The sequence below is a fragment of the Colletotrichum acutatum genome, assembly GCF_030867785.1.
Source record: "Colletotrichum acutatum strain CBS 112980 chromosome Unknown BDZ83scaffold_17, whole genome shotgun sequence".
Classification (NCBI taxonomy): Eukaryota; Fungi; Ascomycota; class Sordariomycetes; order Glomerellales; family Glomerellaceae; genus Colletotrichum; species Colletotrichum acutatum.
The window spans coordinates 331,179-354,004 of NW_026849011.1; the positions used below are offsets into that span (position 1 = coordinate 331,179).

The following is a 22,826-nucleotide window of genomic DNA, read 5'->3' on the forward strand; positions in this document are numbered from 1 at the left end:
GAGTTTATCTCTAGGGGCGCTTTGGATGACGATTCCTTGAGGATGCTGCTGGTAAACATGGTAAACAGAGCCCTGGCGACTGCGACTGCAACGCTGAGAAGTAAGGGAGAGATGCCAGCGCATCAGCAAGAGGGCCTGGTGACCATGGTGTATATGCAAGTCCAAGTCAGCCTTCCGAGCGGTGAGGGGACGGGAGTTGGGAGCCCAAGCCTGGGATGCGCATGGGGGTGTGAAGGAAACAAAGGTGAAAGGTGAAGAAGGGAAAGGGTGGGATGGAAGAAAGACGGACGCGCTGGCGGATTAGCACTCCTTTTGGGTGAGGCTACGGTGGCGGACCGTCGGCGCTACCATTTTAGCAGCTGTGCCTGTAGTTGGTCCCGTTGCTGTCATCTGGGGAAAACGGTGGGGCTCAGTTCAAGATGGTGGTGTGTTTGTCCATATGTGCGTGGGTGTGCGAGTTGGTGATATGCCAGAAATTGAGCTGAAGATAATCAATATCTTTATTGACCTTTTCTTCTGCTTATCTTGATTTAATCATAAATTGATTTAATTATTTTTTCCGCTCCAATTTTATTCCTCCCCCCCAGCCCCTGGTCATATGTCTCTGCTTGCATCAACCAGATCTGATGCGTCCATATCTGATCCCAAGATGTTGGGTAAATGTACGATGCGCCGGGTTTGCAGCCCTTTCTGCCACACTCACTTTCATGTTATCTCTTCCATGCCTATGATTGCAAGTTCTCATGAATCACGGTGAAATTTCCAGTCTTTGGGTTGTGCCAGCAATGATAGGCTCTGGTTATAGGTCAAGGCCCCGTCAATGGTAGTCTCACTCGTAATTTGTCTTTTCATAGATACGCAAGCATCCAGGGTCTGGTTCGCAAGCGAGACAGTCTCTCCAAACCCAGCGCTAAATGTACATGAACTCCAAGAAAACAGGACAACAAAAAATGAGAATTAAAAACAAAATAACCGGCGTTTCTTGCCCATGTTGCCCAGTCTCGCCAGGCTCATGGCTACCAGGATGACAGATTGACACTTGTTGATGGCACCTCATGCAAGACAGTCCATGTGTTCATCAAGGCCTTGACTGACTGGTTGAAATCCGTATTTAAGGTCACCTCCAAGGATCCCAAAGGAGCCTTTGTTGAACGTTTACTCGCTGGACGTGACTCAACATTAAAAAGGTTCCCAAAGGCAAAAATATTCAAAGGTCAAATACGGCAAGTCGAGTCGAGTCGAGTTAGGTTGTGTCCGATTCCAAAGGTAGCTTCTTTGCCCCCCCCCCCCCACGAGTACCTTACCTCCCAAATACAATCCTCGGCATCCTCAATCTATGGCTGCAGCTGAATTCTGCCTGGGCTTACAACGAGTGACGGTTCCATTGCATCTCTCGCAACCTCGATTTTGGGACCTTGGAGGATGCACCGCCTCGAGTCGCACTGCACCAGCCCCCCATGCGAAGTAACGAGGGAGTGGCTGATCCCCCGCCCCGTCAGATCCGGGAGGAATTGAGAGTTTGCCAGTGGTCAAAAATACGGGTTGCGCGTGCAATGAGAAGTCCGGACGTTGCGGTATCGCATCATTTGGATATTCAGTGAGCGCCTCACTCACATGGCAAGCCATAGATGAAAGAGCGCCAGCATGTGTCATCTCACCCCGTGCCTGAGGTGACTAACAAGCTGGCAGACATGTGCAGCATTGAACCTTGGGGAGCAAACGCAGCTTAAGCATGTCTCTTGCGGGATCTTAGCTTTCGACAATATTATTCCATCATTATTTTAATGATATTATTTGAAAACACCGGATGATTTTTAATTTTTATTTTCAGCAACGGCTAATCGATCCTATACCTGGGCGGACCTTCGTTTCTACACTTTGAATTCTCGCACACGGGCATCCTTCAACACCACCCACACACCCCTCCACTTGTAGGTTGTTAGCACTCATTAGCCCTTGACACCTTGAACGCCAGCGCAGCGCTTCCCGGAACCACATGGCCCAACTTCCGCGGGAGCTAACTTTCAAACGCGCCAACCACACAGAACCCTTCGCTCCTTTGCGCTCTCACCTGACTGAGGGACTGACATCACCGTCGACGGTCTACCCGCCATCCGCCAAACGCTCTCCCATTGCTTGCCATCGTCCGAGCCGCCGAGGCATCTTTCTTCCCCCATCTTCACTGTTGTTTATGCCCCGGCGCCGCGGCTGCTCGGTCTCAGACTTGAATAGAGACAGGTTCGTGGCGCTGAGACAGGCCGCCAACCCGACAGCGCGCGAGACCCATGCGGCTTTCATGAGGGTTTGCTTCCCAAATGGGGCACATGCTCGTTCTGACGTAGTCTGTTTGGGACCCTTTGGGAGCACTCTCATCGAAACCAAGGCGGCGGCATCGTACCTGATTGACAAAATCGAGATAATCGACCGCATGGCAGCGACGATCTCTGTCTTGTTGCTTTCGGACGGGTAGAGCTCCTGACTTGCTCGGGGATGCGGGTTGATGTCACTTCCGACCCGTGCCTCCGCTGCGCGGACCGAGCCACGGGTTGCGAATAGCTTCGTGACTTGCCTCGGCGCGCTCTCCTCTCGGTGAAGGGCCACAGTCTGTCCTCGGCAAGATATCTTGTGATGCATACGTGATATGGTAGTCCATATCATACTATCGCCAGTCTTTATCAAAAGAGGTTTCTGGGGGTGTGTCGTTAGCCCGGTGGAGGAGGAGACCCTTCAACGTCGTTGTCTTGTCTGTGTCTCAGTGTTGCCGTGCCAGCGGCGGCATCGACATCACTGGCTGTAGCTGCACATGTCGAAAACTCACCAGAGAGTTTGGACCAGCTGCACATGTTCAAGTTGACAACGGTTTATGTTCCTGAGTTTGCGAAGAACAATCTCGTTCTATTGAGTAGACTGTTCGGGGTAAAGCAGGTGTCAGCGGTTCAGTGCAAGAGACATCGGCGAACAGGCAAAATATGGTAGTTGGATCTGGATCCTGTTGCATTCATCGGCCATCGGGGATCATATGCCAAGCGAGAGCTGTTTAGCAGATGAGCAAGATACCCGTCATTGTGGAAGGACGAGACTACCGGTCTTCTGTGGCTTTTGATGACAACGACAAGGGCGGCTAGGCTACTGATTGAGAGCCGGTGTATATGGTGACAGCTTCTCAGAAGATGGGTGCCTTCGTATAGGCGAGCCCAAGACGCGATCAAATGGATCCCTCATCTGATCAAGTTGCACGGCGAAGGCATCGTGAAGTGACAAGGAGCACTACCTGGCTATGTATGGTGGTGTTTTCAGTTGCAAATGTCATGGTTCTGGATTATTCCCGGAAGGACACATTGCCCTAGGAACTGCATGAAGATTTGACCACGCTCCAGTTCTTTCCTCTTGCTACCTTCTATCAGTTCCGAGGAAAGAAGTGAGGATGATAAAAGGGAGGCGCAGATGGTCTTGCTCCTTCCTGTCACCAACTCCTTCACCTGGTCAAGGGCACTCGCTCCTGCCCTGCATCGCAGTCACTGCCTGAACCAAAGGCCTTACCTAAGTACCGGTTGAGGTACCTCTTGTGAAGGAAGGAGCCCGCCTTCCGTCCTAGAAGCAATACATATTTCCATGAACTTCCATTGCCTGATCGAAGCTTTTCCATCCCTCCTTCCATCGTGCTCTTCTCCCTCATAGCACTGCCATTTACTACCGAGCCGCCAGAACGTCGATTGTTTAGACTTTCGCTCTCTGTACGTCATTGTAGCTCCAGGTTGAAGACTTTTGTAAATCGCGGAAGAAGTAGGTTGGTAGCATTTCCTCATGTCTTCTTACCTAACAAAAGACTGACACCTTCGAAGTGCCACATAACATAGACTAGACCTCCACGATGCAACATGTCGCCAGTGCTTTCGAGCCCACCAACGTTCCAAAACGACCCCTGACGCCGAGCTCATCTGTTGCAATTTCTTCTCCGTTGAAGCGGTTGGCTGTCAATGCCTCTGTAGGACCGAACATCTTCGACCATGAGAGCCTACCTCAGATGCCCTTTGAGCACAGATTTCCAGCGAACTTCGACACGACTGCAAGGCAGCAGTACTCTTCCGCGGACATCCCACAGTCTCCGCAGACCCCGCCAAGCCCAACAGATGACGTCGAGATACCCGAGACACCACCAACCTCGTCATTGCAAACAACCACGCATGTTTCTGTGGCAGATCCCGATGCGCCAGACTTCTGGATGGAATACGTAGATCTAGACAACGTAGGAGGCGAGGGGTTCGTGCCTGTGGAGAAAACTTCCGGTGAAAACCACGATGCCGCATCTGAGACCTTGTCTAAGGTAGACGAAGATTCCAGTAAGCCATTTCCAGAGCTCAGCGTCGATCGCCTTGCCCAATCGTCGTCAAAGAGCGAAGAAGCTGTCGAAGATGACTATGGTCTCGAAGACTTTGACGAAGAAGAGATGGCCCAGCTTCTGGAAGATACTAAGGACAAGCCTCCGTTCTTCCCTCTGTCAAGCATCATACAGAAGATAGACTGCGATTCGAGATCAGCCTCAAGCTTCGACTCCAAATTGCAGTTTTCCGAGTCTGATATGAACACGAGCGAAGCTTCACATACCGATCTGACTGAGCCTGATCTTCTGGATGATAATATCGACTGGGATCTTGTGTCAAGATGCGCAGCAACTGCGGCTGGCGCCTCTCCGGATTCGGAGGCTAGAATGAGCATCAGAGAAAACACCAAAGAATCATTGAAAGAGCATTCGAGCCCGGCACCCTTAGTCAGACCTCCTTTCCCCGACAAAATGCGAGACCGCTCTGTAGTCGTTGGACTCTCTTCGACGATTATGATGCGCACTTGCTTCAGAATTGGAGAGCTCCTCAATACGCAAGCTCAATGTAGCCGGGAGAAGCAGGATGTTTTCTTTGAGCTTTTCGCGCGGGTCGTCTACTCCAACCGGGAGAACGTTGCCAGAGTACAACATGTACAGCTGCGAGATCTTTTTACCGATCGGCAGCCATTTCTCAGCGGCGTATTCAGGGGCTGGAAGAGTGGTGGGCCTGTGGATGATCAGAGCAAGGTATTCCTAGGACCCAACGAAAAGAACAAGCTGTGTCGATGTCTTTGCAAGGTATCAGAAGACAGAAAAGCTGCAATCGGTCGCTCAGCAACGCTCTTGTCGATCAGAGAGACAACTTGGGATGAGGTTCAGTGGGCTATGAGAATTGTTGCAAGGGATGCAACCTCAGACGAGAACATCGATATCGAGGGAAAGAAGTCCTCTGTCATCTGAATGACACAATCTGCTGATGCGGAAGAATTTAGGGAGAAGATTCGCGGCATGTCATGAGAGCTGGCTTGATGTCGACAAGGAACTGGGGATGATCATAGCTTTGAGTGACCAGGAGGAAAGTTCCTGAAGGAGGTCATATAGAAGACAGAGCGCAACATTATTAATGTAATCTCCTCACATCAGATTATTTACTTGCAAGTCTTCCTGCTGCAATGCGCTTTCTGATAGAAGCAGCCAGACTAGTTAGCTCCCGAACCACGTCCCATCACCATCACCACTTGTCCCTCCCTTGAGGAACTCCATCCACGCGTCGTCGCCCATGACGACGTCCGCCGCTTCTAAGGGAGGCACATTAGGCCACATCATAGAGAAATCGCTGTTGATCTGGGTCTGAGGGCTTTCATCAATGGGTTCAGGAGCCGAGGGTTGTGTCGCATTGGCCTCGTAGCTAGGAGACGTGATGGTGTCTACCTGAGCCGCCACGGATGGTGCTACGGGCAGCGCAATATCATTGCTATCCAGAAACCTGCCGCAGAGGTCAATGATGACTTGATAGCATCGAGATGAACTGGAGTTCACAGGGGCGAGGGCGGCTATACAGCGTGTTGTGGTCGTGATTTGTTCCTGCCAGTCTCGGGCGTTGGGGGATGCTGGATCGTTGCGGAGGCAAATGCAGGGTATAAGGGCTGCTTGGAACAGGAAGTATCTAGAGGTTGAAGATGGCGAGTAAGTTGAAGAGGCCCAAAAAGGAGACCGATCTGGGTGTTGTGACTTACAAGGCATACCAGGCACCGAGACGGTTGTGCTCGTTCCGTTGCCAGAACTCGCCGATGCTGGTGATGGTTGCCTTGGCCTCTGCCAGACACCTTTCGAAAGCGCGGACATTATGTGGCGAGTCATCTGGTCGTCGTTCGCGGGCTTGTAGGGCTCGGCGGATGACGAAAGGGCGGTACATTATGATGCGGAGGTTTCTGTACCGCCAGTTCATGACGGCGTGGGCGAGAGCGTACTTTGGCGGCACGCGGCTGATGGAGGAGAAGTAGGACGGGACGCTTGCTAGCCATGGCTCAAGTAGATCTTCGTCGAGTCGTAGCATCTCGTCTGGGGAGGGGAGAGGCTTTGAGATTACCCTTGTGTAAATTGGCGTTGTGGCGATGTGGAAGCTTGCTTGGGTTCGGACGGCTGTGTAGGGGGTTATGCCGTCTGTTTCTTGAGGGTATGATTTTGAGATGGCGGTTAATGACTACAAGGGAAGTTAGTGAAAGCTAGCGAAATCCAAACCAGCAGGAGAAGTGACCTTGTCGTCGACGTTTAATGGCAACGAGACCTCGACGCCTTCGTACGGCCAGACGGACGGCCTGCTAAACGTGATGGTCGCTCCAACATCGAACACACACAATGACCACCACACCCGCCGTCGAATCTCCATATTTAAAGGCGAGATATTCCACCCTTGGAACTCCTTGTGCAGACCCAGCCCCATGGCCATGCGCACGGCCAGGCCGAGGTAGTTGTACCCAGAGTTCGGCTTGTCCCGCTTCTGCTGGTAGTTGGAGATGAGGGTGAGCGCCTGGACGAGCGTCAGGTTACCCACCTCGAGGAAGTTGAAGGACAGGATCGAGCGGGCCTGCGCAAAGAGCGAGGTGTCGAGGTTGTCGAGGTTCGCGGCCGTGGTGTAGACGCCGATGGCGGCGACGGTGTAGGCCAGGACGAGCCAGCAGTCGCCGCTGGGGCGGAGGATGACGCCGGCGTACTGCGCTCTGAAGGTGGCTTCGTGGATGATGGGGTAGCTTACGTGGTAGAGGCGGAAGTAGGCGTCTATCATTGCGTCTGTGATGTGTCTGTTGGGATCTGGCTGCTGCGCGATGAGTGGATTTTGTAAGTGGTTGATGATGTGTTGCTGCTGCTGGGGCCCTACGCCTATGCCTGGTCTTGAGGAGGAGGATTGGGCTCTTCGTCTTGGTTTTGATGGTTCCAGGAGACGGAGGAGGGCTGCACCGGAGGCGACGCCGAGGTAGCCTGACTCCCTTTCGCTCACGGCAAGCGAGGCCATGCCGTCTGCGATGGGGTCTGCGATCACTTCACCATTCAAGTCGGCTTCTAAGATGGCCTCGGGTGATGCCGAGTAGTTTGTAAGGGTCTCTTGCTCGTCCCATTCGAAGTCGTCTGTGGGATGAGCCTCGAGGAGGTTGAGGTCTCTGTGCGATGTGTCATTGTAAGGTCTATGTTGAGCAGTTCTTGGAGCCCGTGGGGGTTCGGATCTCATGTTGGAGGACGGTGGGACTGTAGACGGGACATGACTTTGAGGTAGTGGTGATGGCTGGAATGGTTGTGACGGCTCAGGATGGACAGCTTCGATTTGCGGAAGCGCTTCGGGGCCTTGGGCCGTTAGGGCCGTCAGAGGAGCCCGTATTGCAGCCGCATCTAACGGCGCCGGTGTGTCTAGCTTTAAGAAGTCAAAGGCCTCTTCATCACTTCTCGGCGCCGGTGTTTCTAGGTTTCTTGGACTAGGTAGCACGGATCCCGATCTCAGCTGGGCCGGCATCAGCGCTCTCATCTGTGTTATGATCGCCTCGGCCCGCTCCAATCTCTCTTCTACTTCCGTGAGGTGTCTACATAAGTACGTTATGTCAGCGTGGAACTCCCTTTGCAGGTAACGCTTGTGCGCTAGGGGCGGCGGATGATTATACATACTTCCTTGTCAACGGGGTGCGGGCGTGTTTCTCATACAGGCAGTGCCGGCGGTACTTTACGCACAAGTTGCATGTCGGAATGGCCCGGTTGCACTTGGCTTTCCGCCTCCGGCACTCCTTGCATGCTTGATCAGCGGACGGGAAGGCCATGCTGAGGGAGTCAAGGTTGCTCGGCTGAGGGGGTGCCGGCTCATTGTCACCCGTCATACCTGAGGACGACATCTTCCATAAGGTAAGAGGATGGTAAAGGCTCTCCTTCCGGGCTTTCTGGAGTGCTTAGTAAAGCGTGAAAGTGGTCTCTGGGTTCAGATCGCGATCCAAGCCGGGGAGCCGTAATTGTTCGGGACGATTGAACAGGGGCCGGTTGGGAAGACTCAGGGCGAGTATAGTCCGTATCTGAGGACGTCATGACATAACATGTAGGAACAGGCGAAGAATTGAGGAAGTGTTGGTCTGGCGTGCATGGGGTGAGATGAGGTTGGCCTCCAACTGCAATGAGCTCCAAGTGAAACCCCGCCCTTTCTTCTCCGCACGCTTGCGCTGCGGTGATCCACAGCACCATCTGATCGCGATCAGGGGGCAATGCAATCCTTGCACGGACGAGCTCCGTCCGGTGTTAGTCGGCTGTTGAGAATGGCTGACAGAACTGTCATTCGGGACGGTTTGCGGAACGCGTGTTCTATGCGCCTAGCCTACACTCAGTCGATCTAATGGAGAGAAGTAGACCTCTAAATTATGGAGGAAACTAACTTCCTAACGCCGGAGCGAACGAGCAAATTTAATGACAGCTTATTGGCGTGATTCTTAAAGGTCTTGAGATCTATTCCATGAATGGCAATCAAATTGACAGGTCTCTTTATGCCTCAACGAGTATTGACCTGTTCGCTTTTGAAATCAAATTTACAAATGCGATGTCTTTCGCTTGATCATTATTCAGAGCTATCCGCGCCCCATAGGCCACATGTGCATGTAAGGTGAACGTAGACTATGCCTCCTCCTTGTGTACAATATCGTGGAGTCCGCCTTTGGCAAGTATTTTCTCTTCCTTCGACTCAGAGGCATCCTCGAAGTTTTCCACTGCCTGGGGCCCGTCGAAAATCACCGCAATCTCTTCCAGGCTGTGCCCCTTGGTCTCTGGGAACAAGACCCACGTAACAACGAAGAATACTACTAAAAAGCAACAGAAGACAATGTAATAACGCCACCCAATGTTCTGTAGACCGATGGGATTGACAAATGCCGCGATGATCAGTGAACCGTAGATTGCGAACAGCTCAACTGCAATGCCTTTGGAACGTAGAGAGTACGGAAAGATTTCGGTCGGATATCCCATCAGGAGTGGGGTGTAAGCGATGTCGTAGTGGAAGTAGAAGGTAAAGAGGCAGACGACAACAACAATTCCGGCGGATTTGGACCCGGTATCTGTGTTGACAGCTGAGCAGGCTGTCCAGACAATGTAGCTCACCAGCATGCCTGCCCCTGACCAAAGGAATAGAGTCCGACGGCCGAGCCGGTCGACGAGGAAGGCAGCGCTTAAAGCGGCAGCGAAATTGAAGATCTGAAGGAGACCGTTGATCAAGGTTTGTGTGAAGGTGTCCGTGATGCCGACGGTGTTGAGCACAAGTGTAAGATAGTACGAGACTACGCCAATGCCATTCCACCTACGGAATAACACATCAGCAAAACAGTATTTTGAAAAATTCTACTGAAAGGCACTTACTGGGCAAAAGCTCCCACACAAACTGCAATCAGCGTCCTCTTGCGATTGCCAGGCGTAGACACCAGCGCCATCCAGCCCGTCGTCTCTGCAGACTTTTCTTGCTGGATTGTCTGGACAATTTCGGCCACTTCACGGCGGACGAGGGGCGTGTGGCCTTCGGATGGGACATAAATCCCTGAATGATACTTTGCGAGAATTGCGGCTGCTTCTGTAGTTCTTTCTCGTGCTACCAGCCATCTGGGCGACTCTGGGACCCACGCATAGAAGCACAGCTGCACCAGTGGGAAGCCGGCTTGAAGGATAGAGGGTACTCGCCATGCCCACTCGCTTTGGTAGTCTTGGCAGCCAAAAGTGGTCCAGGAGGCCAAGATCGCACCTATCAAGGTTTGGATAAGTTGTCGGAAGTCATCTGAACCTGGGGGTTTCACGTACCAAGATAATACATAGTCCAATAAGCTGAAGTGTACTTTCCACGATGCGTCGGGTCTTTTCGTCATCCGTCAGTGCAAGGTTCTTCATCTTATCTTGTTCCGGGTGCTTACAGGCTAATTCAGCAATGAGCATCGGACTCGGATGAACGACAAACATGCCGCCGAAGCCGACGACTAGCCGCGAGATGATGAACATGGGTAGGTTGATTGAGGTGGACTGGATTATTGTGGCGACGATGATGAGGATAATGCCAGACAGGAGAACGGGCTTCCTGCCGAAGCGATCCGCCAGATATCCCACAATAGGCAGGGCTAGGACGGATCCGATGGATTGCGCTGCGTTCACAACTCCCAGCCTTACGCCGGCCGGATGTCCAAAGTATTCTCGCCATTGTTGAAGGGATTGGAGGCCGTTCATCAAGGAGCCTACATGCAATGTAAAGATGTGGTATTAGCAGCTGTTGAGTACACCGAAAGGAGGGATTTGAGAATTTTCTTCGCGCTTACCATCGTAACCTGCAACTGAAGAGGACAGTAGAGGAATCAAAAGTAGCAGATTCAATCTGAGCAAATGCGGCTGTTGAAACCAGTATCTGTCTGTCTTTGGAAGAACTTCAGCCAAGGCGGCGCCGACAATCTGCTCGTCCTTCATGGTGGCTTATTTCCGAGGTCGCTTTTGCAACATTGACTAGCACCGAGATATCTTGAGGGACGATGTGTGGACAGGATATGGCAGGGCAACAACAAGTTGATGATAGCTCGCGACGGGACCCGCAAGAGCTTTATACATGCACCTGGACGAAGGAAGCCCATGGGGCCTGGTGATCAACTTGTCGCGGAGCATTTCGTACGCAAACAAGATAGTTCCCAAGCAGCCGGAACCTATGAATACCGTGTCCGGCAATCCTTCGCATGCTCGTTTACCCCACATAACGTGGTAAATGGGTCGTTGAAAATACGGGGAGATTCGCCCATGGGGTAATCGACTGTTGCATCACTCAAGCTGTGCTGCATCGCATCCATAATGTCACGCGAGTCATGCTTGTACGTCGCATTACGAGCAAGCTGGCGTGCGGTTGGTAAAGTGTGGGGATGACGGACGACTGTCACCCTGCACTAGCGGGATGTCAAGGAGTTAGTGGACGAAGAGTGACAAGCGCTATTGGTGAGTTGCGGCACTGTTGCCAAGTCCAAGTTCGGACAGCTTTGCCCGGTAATGACGCGCCGCCGTCGTAGGTAAGGAATTCTGGCGAGGGTGGATGGGGGCCGCCAGCCGGGATCTCTCGATCATGGGGCGATAACGAGCTTGAACCGGGTTGCAAGATGCTTGCAGCTTCAAGAATAGCAGATTTAGGAAAATATCAAGGATTTGTTTGGTCGGATTTCGGCTCGATAGCCTCGGACTTGTCGAAGCCGCTATCTTCTCGATTGTGACATCTAATTTGGCTATGGAGATGAAGTATTGCGTCAACCAACCCCCATTGAGAAATCATAGTCAATGTCAATGTGAATCAAAGTGAAGGACGTGATGAGTAGAAGGCCGATAGCGATATATTGAGAGAAGGTCATCAAATATAAGATCAAAGAAAACAATACGTAAAAGAAAGTCGTTTGTGTGGTTGACTTAGCATATAGCCTTGACCCCAAAAACGGAATGTGTGCTACTTACCAACTGATTCTATCCCCTCAAGTGCAAGATAGTGCGAGTACGTCCGTCTCTAGTATTATTCTAGTTTCACTTCCTTTCGAGATTGTTCATAGGCGAGTTCAAGGGGAAAAGAGTCATTTTCATATAAGTCGGTATCACCCCTAATCGGAAGGTTCAACGACAGAAGCCTATGGTAGTCACAGTAGCTGAAGTTTTCGTTAATGAGACTCAATGTATTAAGCTATCTTGGATCATCGTGCCGTGTAACCACCATCCACGATGAAATCAGCCCCAGTTGTGTAGGAACTAGCATCACTCGCTAGGTAGAGGTAAACGCCCTTCAACTCCCTCGGGTCAGCATCTCTGCGCAGCGGTGTCAAACTAAACCACTCTTCCTTCATCTCAAAGGGACAATCACCCGAGATGACGGTATCGATGTAACCAGGAGACACCGAGTTGATGCGTCCTCCCCACTTGGCCCACTCAACGGCTAAAGACCGCGCCAGGTGAATCTAGAAGTCTTCAGTGTCAGCCAAAATGCCTTCATCGGGTGCTCTCAAGAACATGGTATGATCTTACTGTTCCTGCCTTGCATGCATTGTAGCAGCTCTGCTCTTGCGGTACGTTCGCAGCGTGACCACTCATGGATGCAGTGATGATGCCCACGCCCCGCTTCTGCTCGCGGAACACGAGCCCAGCCGCCCTCATGCAATAGTACGCGCCGTCAAAGTCGACTGCACGCACGCGATCCCAGTCCTCAACCTTGTCGTCAAGGCCCCCGGCTTTGGACGGGATCCCGGCGTTGGCAATCATGACATCCAGACGGCCAAAGTCCTTGACCGCTTCCGCCACTGCTGCCTCGACGGCAGGATAGCTGGTGACATCGACTTGATAAGCCTTTGTCTTGACTCCAAATTCCTTTGCAATGGTTGAGGCAATGGATACAGCGGCTTTAGAGCTGTTGTACCAAATGGCGATCTGTAGATGGTGTCCGTGTTAGCCATATGTGTACCAGACTGAAGGGTAGATGAGGTTCGGAATACGTTGGCACCGGCTTCGGCGAGGCCCCTGGCGATCTCTGATCCTATGCCGCCTGCTCCACCAGTGATGATTACCGTTCTTTCATCTAGGCGGAACTGTTTGAAGACGCTATCCTCGATAGGCGGGTTGGGGGCTCTGATGGACTTTTTCGTCCCATTTATGGAGCCGTTTGTTGCCATGTTACTTGACTGATGGGTGGATAGAAGCAGAGGTTGATCGGAAGAAAGGATGATTAGAAGTTCTGATACCGTTAGTGACAGAATTCCTTCAGCTTAAGCCGTCCATGAAAGATGTTCAAATACCTGGCTCCTATCGCAGCCTTTTCGTTCATTTCCTCTTGGTCGTCAAGAAGTAGCTACTATGCGGGCTTAGAAAAGTTAGTGTCGCCTTCGGCAAGGTTCTCCGGGTACTAGGGGAGAAAAATTGCCGGGTTTCTGTCACCCTTAACTCCAGTTGGCTGGTCCAGCTTGTCGCGAGAATTCGGTTTCAGATGCTCCTCAATTGGGTAACTCTTCTATGCTGTCGATCAATACGTCGTATCTACCCTGACTGTGCCTGTCAACGAATTCTCCATTGACCATGTCATTACTCTCTGCCCTGAAAAGAGCTCTTTCCATATTGTCTTCAATACCAGCTGCAATATGCCGCACCGCAACTCGACTCCGTGCCAGTGTGGGCTCAACTCTCACAAGCCACCGTTCATCTACCAGATCTGTAATCTGGTTCCAGGGCTCTTGGTCCACGAGCAAGTAATTCCCCTCAACAATGCAAACTTGAACATCCGCCTCTACCGTAAAGCCGTCGGGAACCGGATTCTTGACCTTGTGATCAAAGGTTGGTGCAAGGACGGGTCGCAGGCCTGCTGAAGCCCGCAACTGCCGGACGAGGTCGACGATGGCTTGGCCGTCAAAGGTCCATGGGGCCCCGCGGCGGGCGATTGCTTCCGCCGCGTTAGGAAGCGCCCGGAGACTTTCAAGGGGTAGATGAAAGCCGTCCGCAGATAGAACAATGGAATTTGGGTGGGGTTCCGCGGAGGTGTTGATGGCGGAGACGACTTTCTGGGCAATGGTTGTCTTCCCGGAGCCCGGTGGCCCTGCGAGAGCGATGATGAGGCGGGGGTGCGCATTAGAGGTGTCGAATGATGTGCGCTTCTTCTCAGCCCATCTAGAGATGATACGCTGAACAAGGGTATAGTATGTAGACTCCATGCTTGTGCAGAACACGATGTGCAGTCTGTAGACGCTGCTAAGTCGGGGGAATGTTGACTTCCCGGACACAACGAGCCTAGAAAATAATGACCTCTATCAGTAGAGTCCAGAACTTGGACTAAACTTTCAGCAAAAAAAAGTCTCTGAAGTAGGCAGAGTACTTCTGATAATCTGGACTCTACCTGTTCAGCGCTCAATGCTCATCGGACTACTGTCGCCCGAATTCGATTCACTGTCCGGCCCCGCACGGCGGTCCCACCCCGTCCTCGACGTCACGGCCATGGCCCATGCTTCACCTTCGCACACATTAAGGTGGTCGCCAGACTGAACACTAAAAGATGGTTGAAGAATTCTAGATCATTGAAGGTTATATCGGTCTCACGTATCTAATCCTTGCAAGTAATCAACCCGAAATGTCCGAAATTGTATGTACCTCTTAACTGACCTCGCCCCCTTCATCTCGCTGATACCCTGCACAGAACCCTGCTTTCGTGCTTCATTCTGTCAAGAACGTCTCATTCGAGAACCGCAATGTTCCAGCACTTCGCGATGAACGCGACGTCCGAGTTCACATCGAGCAGACAGGTATCTGCGGAAGCGATGTCCACTACTGGCAACGAGGCCGCATTGGTGACTTCATCCTAGAATCGCCCATCGTTCTAGGCCATGAAAGCTCGGGAACCATTGTTGAGGTCGGAAGCAAGGTCAAGAATGTCAAAGTTGGCGACCGCGTAGCCATAGAGCCAGGTGTTCCGTGTCGGCAGTGAGCTTCTTCCCAATCCTCAGCGCAGGCAAGTAACCGCTTCTAACAATTTCCATAGCTGCGATTACTGTCGTTCAGGTTCATACAACTTATGCGCAGATACAGTCTTTGCGGCAACGCCTCCTTGGGACGGCACGCTGCAGAAGTATTACATTGTCGCCAGTGATTACACTTACCCGATCCCGGAGCACATGTCTTCTGAAGACGGGGCGTTGGTAGAGCCAGTTGCAGTCGCTGTCCAAATTTGCAAAGTGGCGGAGCTGAAAGGCGGCCAGACAGTCCTCGTATTTGGCTGCGGACCCATTGGTGTTTTGTGTCAGGCTGTTGCCAAGGCGTATGGGGCAGCAAAGGTCATTGGCGTTGACGTATCTGAGTCTCGCGCCCAATTTGCGAAGGAGTTCGCTGCCGACGATGTCTACGTCTCGAAGAAGCTTCCTGACACTCCTGAGGATCCTGTTGATGCTGCTCGCGCCATTGGGGAGAAAATTGTGCGAGATTATGCTCTCGGGGAAGGGGCTGATGTTGTTCTGGAGTGCACTGGCGCGGAGCAGTGTATCCAGGCTGGCGTCTTCGCCGCGAAGAAGGGCGGGACTTTTGTTCAAGCTGGTATGGGGAAAGAGGTCCGTTCTCCAATGCATGACTACCAGATATTCGAACACGCTTTGCTGATATGAAACTAGAACATCGTATTTCCCATTACGACAGCTTGTATCCGAGCTTTGACTATCAAAGGGTCAATCCGATACCAGACAGGATGCTATCCTGAGGCTGTTAGTCTCGTTGCCAGTGGAAAGGTTCATCCAAGGAAGTTGATCACGCATCGCTACAAATTTGAGGAAGCTCTTGAGGCGTTCGAGGTTGTGAGGCAGGCCAAAGAGAACACTCTCAAAGTAGTCATAGAAGGTGTACCCAAATGAATCGATCTTCTATTGAGATAGCAACGAAAATATAGATCGAGTATTCACGTCAAACGCTCTAGAGCCTACTGCGTTTTGGGTGATATATAAGATTCGAAAGAATGGATCCAGTCCTCATATCACTGTCACTGCTAAAACTTTTGCACACACTACAAAATCCTACGTCAGCGATGAACGAGGGCATGAGGTGACCAGTGAACAATTCTCATATTCTACTGCCCTTTACCACCAGTCTATCCGGAAAACTATCTGAGAAAGTTTCTCATACCTCGTACTACCTACTCCAAGCAATGCGGACAGACTCCCCTCTTCCTACAGATCGGTGGTCACTTGTCATGTACTAACCTCAGTAGGTTCTCAGCTACCCTCCTTTAGGTGGAGGGGCGGCCGGGGTCACAGGCGCCCGGAGTGCAGCATCTTCCCCGCAACGAAATGGCCCCTCCCGCTGTGGAAGCCTGTCGACCGTCGGCCTCATTCGCCGGTAGACTCAAAGGGCTTTCAAGTCTCTAGTTCCCATAGCTTTTTCGGTACAAATCTCCTGGATGTAGCTTCTAGCTGGCCAACGAACAATAGCCAGGCCATCACATTACATTTCCATCCTTGCCATCAACCCACCAAACTGTATCTCGGTTCCTTAGTCGCAACCAGGAATCCAAAATGGTTCTTCCAAGCCATCCGAACCCGGCAGCGCCCGTCATCGCGCATTTTGACCTGTCCGGCAAGACAGCCGTGGTCACCGGCGGAACCCGAGGCATCGGCTTAGAAGTCGCCCGCGGACTCGCTGAGGCCGGCGCCAAGGTCGCAATCACATACACCAGCACCGACCCCGCAGAAGCCGATGCCACGGCCGCCAAACTATCTGAATCAGGCAACGGTGTGCTTGTCAAGGCGTACAAATGCAACGTCCGCAACAGGGCGGAAGTGGAATCCGTCATTGAGACGGCGACAAAGGAAGTTGGAGGGGGCAAGCTCGATGTTGTCGTGGCTAATGCCGGAATCGCGGACCACATCCCCGCCATCGAATACCCAGAGGATAAGTTCCGTGATATGCTGGACGTCAATTTTCACGGGGCTTTCTGGACTGCGCAAGCTGCCGCCAAGGTCTTTGAAAGGCAGTTGAAGGGTGGGAGTGATGGCCGAGGAAGCATCATCTTCACGGCTTCGGTTTCCGCCATCTTGGTGAACGTTCCGCAGAAGCAGGCGGCGTATAATGCTAGTAAGGCAGCCGTGGTGCACTTGGCCAAGTCGTTGTCTGTCGAGTGGGTTGACTTTGCGAGAGTGAACTGCGTGTCGCCTGGTTTCATTGCAACGGACAGTAAGTTCAATCTCGATGCCTTGAGTCTATGGAGTGACGAAAATCTGACTTTAATAGTGCTTTCGGTGCATCCCGAGGAGTGGAGGAAGAAGTGGTTCTCCATGATTCCAGGTGGTCGACTCTGCGAGCCTGCGGAACTGAAAGGATCGTATGTATATCTTGCCAGTGGTGCGAGTAGTTACATGACAGGTATTTCCCCTTGATTTCATATCATTCTGTCAAATTAACTAACAGAACTAGGCGCAAATATGGTTATTGATGGCGGATACACTTTGCCGTAGGCTTTAGATGAGCTAGAGAAGTAAGCCACTTACTTGAACAATTTTCATAACTCAAAACACTCCATTCCGGGATCTTATACTACTCGGAAGAGGTCGAAACATTCTATGTTAATCCACCGTCTTCACATGAAAGTGAATAAATTACCACGGCTTACACAACCGAGCCATCTTATGACCTGGTGTCTATCTTTAGTCTCGTAATACGGTAAGCCTTCTGGAAATGTGTTGATCATGAGATTGGTTATCGGAGTTCCGCCCTTCTCTCCTGCAAAAGAGACACTGAGCGTAGGACCAAGTGGTTTTCCGACATTACGACACGTCGTAAAGCGCTCCAAGACAGTATTAGAGCGGGCCGAGCAAGTCAAAATGCCGTCCCGAAAGAGGGCCCGCACCCTGACCCGCCGAGGCCCGGGTCGTCCGGAAGGCCCACGATGGGTACCCTTGGTGTTGAATGTGGATCGTACCCTCACCCCACGCACAAACTGGAATCCATGAGCTTCAATCCGCCCGATTAATCTTCATCGACCGCATCAATTGCCCGGCTAGCTCAATCGGTAGAGCGTGAGACTCTTAATCTCAAGGTTGTGGGTTCGACCCGTAAGCATTGGATGCCCATCCTGAATATCACCGGATATATAGTTAACAGTAACCAGCCACGTCGGGCTCAATTCCCGTCAGCGATTGAACTAGCAATCATCCTTTTTTGCTGTTTCTTCCTCTACCAAACTCTGTCATCTTCGAAGTAAAGCGAGTAGGCTTGGATAAAGCCGGCTAAATTGAACCTCACTGATGTTGGCTGTCCTTTTTGGTGATACTCATCCTCAATCACCACAGACCATCCCCTCCTCCATGGCTTTGGCCTCATCATTGAGGAACCCAATAAGACTCGCTTACCTCCAAGAAATTGTTCAAACTTCGCCATGGCTGCAGGGTTCCCCTCCATGTCATAAGTTTTGCCTAGCCCAGCTAAGAAAAGGTGCCACGCGACGCCTTTCTCCAAAATACCAAGCATCTTGGCACAACTTGGCATCGCGGCGGTTGACGCTCCGGCCCTTGCAGAAACGCAGAAAGCGGGAGCCATCTCAGCCTAGCGAGATCCTGCGCCGAGAAAACGATCGTCCCGAGGGGTTGCAGTATCGCGGGTTGAGCCTAAATGCCACGTTTGTTTCGCAAAGGAAGGCGGCAGCGGCAACTATCTCGATTGGTCGGTTATAATGGTGGTGGCGAGGCTCCCATTGCTTGGCTGACATAAAACTTTCCTTAAGATCATGTTGTTTCGAGGACAGCCTTTTCCCTCTGGTTTTCATCTGTTCTGTCTTTGTGATCACGATGGGGTTGTCTTCGCTTATCATTTGGCCTTGCAGTTGCCTTTTGGTGGTTACGACTACTGTTTCGTCAACTCCTCTCAACAATAATGTCGATACCCAATGCTCTTGGCTCGTTCCTAGTCCACTGATCAGTGCCAAGTTTGAACAACAATGCCCATTGAGGCATAGTTCGGAGAAGGTTGTCCGGGTCACAGAATGGCACCCATGGACGCAAGAGCCGGTATGTGTCGGTCCAAAGACAAACAAGACACTACAACACTGCGCTTTCATCAAAGAAGACTTTCGGGGGAACAAAGGTCTTCTCATCATCACAAGCCCAGAGGTTGCAGCCGGCGATGTCAGTCTCGTTGAGGATAACGACTCCCAACGGGCCAATGTTCAACCTTCACTTGAGTCGGCCGACCCACTCCCCTTCGAAGTTGAGACAATACCGGATAAAGGTTTAGGAGCCGTCGCAAACATCCGCATTAGCGCAGGAGAGGTCATCTTGAGGGAGCATCCTGTCATTATGAGATTGGCGCAAGTATCTGAGTCGATTAGCTGGATGCAGGCTCTTTGGGTGCTGGAAGAGGGCTTCATTCGGCTGCCGATAGAGGATCAGCAAAGGGTATTCGATCTCTCTAGGAGCACAGGGGGCCATGTCCTGGAAGATATTATCCGAACAAATACATTTGGCGCAAGTTTCAATAACGTTGCCCATTTTGGACTGTTTCCAGATGTCGCGGTAGGTGGCTAGTCCCTAGCACCTTGTGCCAGCTTCACTGACATCAAGCAGAGAATTAACCATGCTTGTAAGCCAAAGTACGCCTGCACTCATCTTAAACTCCAGACGACTTAAAGATGGAACGCTCACCGAAAGCTAGTGCAATCACCCGCTTCTCGCCCCGGACGTTGGAGCTAGAAGTTGTGGCGTACAAAGACATTCTACCGGGCGAGGAACTAAGTATCAGTTGTGAGAACCTTGAATCCGTCCCGCGCAGCCAGCCGAACACGACTAATGCCAGGTACAGACTCGATGCTAAACATGCTGCACCAAGACCGGCAAAACGCCCTCCAAGAATGGGGGTTCAACTGCACCTGCGCGCTCTGTAGCTCCCCTCCCGAAGTGCTGGCCATCTCCGATGCCTACCGTAGACGGCTGCAGGAGATCTTCTCAGAACTCGAGGACCCGGTCCTCGCAGGCTCGTCATCTTTAGTGGCGGAGCTGGTCGACGAGCTTGAGGATATCATGGTGAGAGAAGGGTTGACAGCGCAGGCGGGTGAGTTCTACGGCATAGTTGCTGGGGTATACCGCAACATGGGGGAGAAAGAGTTAAGTAAGAAGTATGCAGAGCTGGCGGTGGAGAAGCTGGTGCAGTTTGCGGGGTACGACGACGACAGGACGGTAAGGGCAAGGGAAGTTCTTTTGGAATTTGGGGGAACGCAACTCGGCACGGGGTAAAGGGTCTCGTTGGGGAAACGTTGGGGGCGGCGCGGTAGCATCACTCAAACGAGCACGCAGTTCACGGATCAAAGGGGTATAAGTGGCGTGCGTTTTCTAGAACCAGGGTCCTCAACTCGGAGGGGGTGATTCGTTTATCCCACCCCCGTCATAGCCCATGGGGAAGGAAGGAGAAACATGGCATGGCACTTTGCCTGGTCCGGGGAAGCGAGCAGGTTGGCAGGTTGCGGAGAATTTTGTGGTGGAGGATTACTCCGGCAGCGCGGGTTGCTTGACAGATTGACACGTTTTAGATCGGCTATACGGCATTTTCATTGACGAGATAGCGGCCGCGGGCCGGGGGTAATGGTTCATGTCATGTTTCGATTAGGTTGCGGGAGGATGTGCTCGCTGCAGCATCCTTCTGGGGGATGTTGATGTCTAGATAAAAGAGGAAAAATATCATCAGACGATTTGAATGAGAAGTGTAGATGCGGGTCATTGGAGTTGAGGCTCTAGCTGGAGTCCATCTTGGCGATGCCAAGTGGCTTGGAACGACGGTTGCCAAGGTTTCTTGGCGTTCTTTTACGAACGTCGACTTTCATCGGATGCTCAAAGGGATGCGATGTTCTGTTTCAGAAGAACATAACTAACCAACTAAGGAGAAAGGATACCGAAACTTGGCGGTTGTGCACGAATTACTATGTGCTGCGACCAAAGACATTGGTTGTTCATCAAAACTGATCATCAAACAAACAAGATGGCAATTGAGTCGAGACTTGGGTCTTCAGATGACAGACGATACTACTGTTTGACATACAAATTCAAAGTCTGTTCAGCGAGAGTCACAGAGTGGGAGCGGTATTTAGTTGGCTAGTATCAGCAAGCATCCCCTGCCCGCCCAAGTTCAATTGCAATACACCAAGCAAATTTCGGAAACGACATCTACGCACTGATTATCACGTTCAGATCTCACTCACACAGCAGCAGCCATAGATCCAACGGAAGAAAGAAGCGAAAGACTATCAGGACCAGTCATGTGCATCCAGTGGATCGCCTCCGCAAACTGCATCAGCGCCGTGAGCGGGAATACTCCGCGTGACGGATGCAATGGTGCCCACGTCGCGGTGGTACGCCGCGAAGTCTGCTCATCGGCCCGCGGGCAGTGCTTGTGCTTCTTCGGCTCGTGTAAGAACATCGTGACGTTGTCCGCCGAGGACCAGGAAACCGTTAACGCCCCGTGCGAGGTTTGTGGCGTGGACGGGGACCCGGAGCAGATGATGCTGCTGAGAACATTTAACGACGCTTTTGCCGCTGAGTGGGTGGTCGCCTTTGGAGAGAGCCATTATACCACGTGCACGAAGGGTATGTGGAGGTCGTTGGTCAAAAGATGAGTAAGTCGTGAGTCGTGTCGGCCGTGGGTCAGTAATCTTTCACGGATTTCCAGGGGAGTGGCACGTCGCGGAGAAAGGGCGAGACTTTGGCGCCAAGGATGGAGTGTTACATGACCGATGGCCCATGGGAGCGGTCACAAAGAATCTGCGCGGGGAGAGCGTACAAATCAGGTTTCTGGTACCGTTGGTAAGTGCCACTATTAGTGTTGCAACCGTCGATCAGTCGGACTCGCTCTCTATTCTGCCCTCCGAAGCCGGTGTGAGTTTTGACGAAGGATCTTCAGTTCTTGACCAAGATGGAAATTTTCTCAGGTAAAGGATTTGACCAACATCATTCAGAAAGTTAAAAATCTTCTTGTTGGCATGCTGCCGCGTGAAATAATCGTATGAGGTCTAATTTACCAAGACGCGAAATCCCCGTAAACCTGTAGGTTGCATGCTTGATCCTGGGTGGCTGGGAGATGCCTGTTGGACTTCCTCCGCTTCCTTCGCCATGTGACGACCCTGACGGGTGGACTCCGTCCGCGTCGGCGGTGACAAGAAGCCCCGTGTTATTGAGAAATGTGCCATTTAAGATCATGGTGTGCGTCTGTGTCCTGTGTTGCCTGTTCCTTTCTTGGTGTGTGTGGAAGCGTCAAGACCTCACGCGAGCTGTAAGTTGAGCGCTTAGATATTCCAACTCCAGTTTTCCCCATACCGTCCCCATTGAAGGAAGCTTTCTCCGTGGGGTCTTTGGGGTTGAAAGGAGGCCCATGATCCATCAAGGGGACCTGGGGTTGATACCAAGACCGTACCCTAAAATGGGGTTGGGAAACTTGGAATCTGGCCGAGATACCCTGGCGCTGTCGCCGCATCTTCCCCAAAGCTCACGAATCACTAGGTGTATCAAAGTATCACGGCGCAGATTATCGTGCCTCTGGTTGGCCAAGGACGGACATGTAAGCTTATTCTACGGGGTTAAGGTCACTACGAGATCCATCTTGTTTGGCCAAAGTGAGGGGAGGAGACAAAAGAATGGGCACCGAGCCGAGGGAGATGAGAAAGAAAGAGAGCGAGAATCACTGTGAGACCGAGCAGGGAGGCGAATATTGTCGGTCGAGCCCCGATGGGCCAGACCTTGTCGGAGGCTAAGTTGACTAACAGCTGTTCTGCTGAATGGCTGAATTGGCCAGTCTCCGGCCGAGCTCTGGCTCTGGCGGCGCTTTGCATCTTTTCACGTCTAGGTATCAATAAACCGGAGCAGACCGGGGTGCGATGACTCGATTCTACAATGGCCTTGAGGCTCGCGGGCGCATGCCGTCCTCGCCCTCACGGAAGATGGCCGAGCGGCAGTTGCTGGCCCCGTCGACTTAAGCCCGAAACGGTCCATTCAGGATCCACCGGCCG

General features: G+C 52.0%; 8 protein-coding genes and 1 non-coding gene across 9 annotated transcripts; 5 read left to right on the top strand and 4 right to left on the bottom strand.

Annotated features, from left to right (window-relative positions):
* Positions 1–4,222: 4,222 nt before the first annotated feature.
* Positions 4,223–5,281, top strand: BDZ83DRAFT_570492 (uncharacterized protein; the record flags this gene model as incomplete). The annotated part of the gene is made up of 1 exon (XM_060504309.1): positions 4,223–5,281. One exon carries the CDS (start codon positions 4,223–4,225, stop codon positions 5,279–5,281), a length of 1,059 nt encoding a protein of 352 aa, XP_060368516.1.
* A 243-nt stretch (positions 5,282–5,524) lies between these two features.
* BDZ83DRAFT_570338 (fungal-specific transcription factor domain-containing protein) lies at positions 5,525–8,124 on the bottom strand (the record flags this gene model as incomplete). The annotated part of the gene is made up of 4 exons (XM_060504293.1): positions 5,525–5,987; positions 6,058–6,524; positions 6,579–7,893; positions 7,976–8,124. 4 exons carry the CDS (start codon positions 8,122–8,124, stop codon positions 5,525–5,527), a joined length of 2,394 nt encoding a protein of 797 aa, XP_060368517.1.
* Positions 8,125–8,851: 727 nt separating this feature from the next.
* Positions 8,852–10,891, bottom strand: BDZ83DRAFT_728062 (hexose transporter). The gene is made up of 5 exons (XM_060512796.1): positions 10,633–10,891; positions 10,237–10,551; positions 10,127–10,180; positions 9,695–10,070; positions 8,852–9,635 (listed from the first exon to the last, which is right to left on the bottom strand). Exons 1-5 carry the CDS (start codon positions 10,775–10,777, stop codon positions 8,960–8,962), a joined length of 1,566 nt encoding a protein of 521 aa, XP_060368518.1. The 5' UTR covers positions 10,778–10,891; the 3' UTR covers positions 8,852–8,959.
* Positions 10,892–12,024: 1,133 nt separating this feature from the next.
* On the bottom strand, positions 12,025–12,993 carry BDZ83DRAFT_648727 (short chain dehydrogenase; the record flags this gene model as incomplete). The annotated part of the gene is made up of 3 exons (XM_060510213.1): positions 12,025–12,285; positions 12,353–12,751; positions 12,817–12,993. 3 exons carry the CDS (start codon positions 12,991–12,993, stop codon positions 12,025–12,027), a joined length of 837 nt encoding a protein of 278 aa, XP_060368519.1.
* Positions 12,994–13,311: 318 nt separating this feature from the next.
* On the bottom strand, positions 13,312–14,022 carry BDZ83DRAFT_570367 (phosphoribulokinase/uridine kinase; the record flags this gene model as incomplete). Its single annotated transcript, XM_060504296.1, has 1 exon — positions 13,312–14,022. The coding sequence occupies one exon, from the start codon at positions 14,020–14,022 to the stop codon at positions 13,312–13,314; it is 711 nt and encodes a 236-aa protein (XP_060368520.1).
* Positions 14,023–14,352: 330 nt separating this feature from the next.
* BDZ83DRAFT_738811 (chaperonin 10-like protein) lies at positions 14,353–15,818 on the top strand. The gene is made up of 4 exons (XM_060513030.1): positions 14,353–14,447; positions 14,502–14,785; positions 14,844–15,405; positions 15,466–15,818. Exons 1-4 carry the CDS (start codon positions 14,436–14,438, stop codon positions 15,700–15,702), a joined length of 1,095 nt encoding a protein of 364 aa, XP_060368521.1. The 5' UTR covers positions 14,353–14,435; the 3' UTR covers positions 15,703–15,818.
* A 386-nt stretch (positions 15,819–16,204) lies between these two features.
* On the top strand, positions 16,205–17,413 carry BDZ83DRAFT_692929 (short chain dehydrogenase reductase). Its single transcript, XM_060511328.1, has 3 exons — positions 16,205–17,017; positions 17,075–17,206; positions 17,258–17,413. The coding sequence occupies exons 1-3, from the start codon at positions 16,360–16,362 to the stop codon at positions 17,296–17,298; spliced, it is 831 nt and encodes a 276-aa protein (XP_060368522.1). The 5' UTR covers positions 16,205–16,359; the 3' UTR covers positions 17,299–17,413.
* A 426-nt stretch (positions 17,414–17,839) lies between these two features.
* On the top strand, positions 17,840–17,902 carry BDZ83DRAFT_t71. Its single transcript has one exon. It is a non-coding gene; the product is annotated as a tRNA-Lys (tRNA).
* A 919-nt stretch (positions 17,903–18,821) lies between these two features.
* BDZ83DRAFT_749171 (uncharacterized protein) lies at positions 18,822–20,067 on the top strand (the record flags this gene model as incomplete). Its single annotated transcript, XM_060513730.1, has 5 exons — positions 18,822–18,846; positions 18,902–19,350; positions 19,402–19,427; positions 19,490–19,578; positions 19,637–20,067. The coding sequence occupies 5 exons, from the start codon at positions 18,822–18,824 to the stop codon at positions 20,065–20,067; spliced, it is 1,020 nt and encodes a 339-aa protein (XP_060368523.1).
* Positions 20,068–22,826: the final 2,759 nt, after the last annotated feature.